Raw genomic sequence first — 523 nt, 5'->3', positions numbered from 1 at the left:
GCCCCGGGTCCCCCCACACCCCCCATATCCCGACTTAGGGGGGTGCAGCCCCCCCGCTCCTTGTGCTGCACCCCGGGAGGGGGTCAATGATGGGAGGAGGGGGTGCACCCCCTGGTGTCCCCCCACCCCTCCATGCCCCCAGAGGGGGTCCCCGCCGGGGAGGGGGTGCATCCACGCAGGTTCCAAGCAGAGAGGAGGTCCCCGATGGTGGGGTGCACCCTCTGGTCCCCCCACACCCCAAAAAAGGGGTCCCTGCTGGGATGGGGGGGATGCACCCACCTTTGTCCCCCTCTGCCTTAGGGGCAGTGTCCCCCTTTCCCCTCCACCCCAGGAGGGGGTCCCTGCTCATGGGGATGCTCCCACCCTGGTCCATCCCCCCCCAGTCCTGGAAGGGATAACCACTGCAGTGGTACTCCCACCTTAGTTCCCGCCCCCCACCCCAGTACGGGGTCCCTTTTTGGGGGGATGCTCCCATCTTGATCCGCCACCCCACCCTGGTGTCTCCCTTTTCCCCCCCAACCTT

The 523-nt window shown here is 68.1% G+C and overlaps 1 protein-coding gene across 1 annotated transcript in view; it reads right to left on the bottom strand.

Moving 5' to 3' along the window:
- Window positions 1-373, bottom strand: part of DDB1 (damage-specific DNA binding protein 1, 127kDa) — an 18,607-nt gene extending 18,234 nt beyond the window's left edge. The window contains exon 1 of the mRNA XM_009887734.1: window positions 280-373. Coding sequence (XP_009886036.1) covers window positions 280-373 — 94 coding nt within the window. The remainder of the gene's footprint in view (window positions 1-279) is intronic.
- Between the last annotated feature and the right edge of the window lie 150 nt (window positions 374-523).

Source organism: Charadrius vociferus, unplaced genomic scaffold (assembly GCF_000708025.1).
Source record: "Charadrius vociferus isolate BGI_N301 unplaced genomic scaffold, ASM70802v2 scaffold1066, whole genome shotgun sequence".
In the NCBI taxonomy this organism is placed as follows: domain Eukaryota; kingdom Metazoa; phylum Chordata; class Aves; order Charadriiformes; family Charadriidae; genus Charadrius; species Charadrius vociferus.
This window is presented reverse-complemented; position numbering and strand designations above follow the sequence as displayed.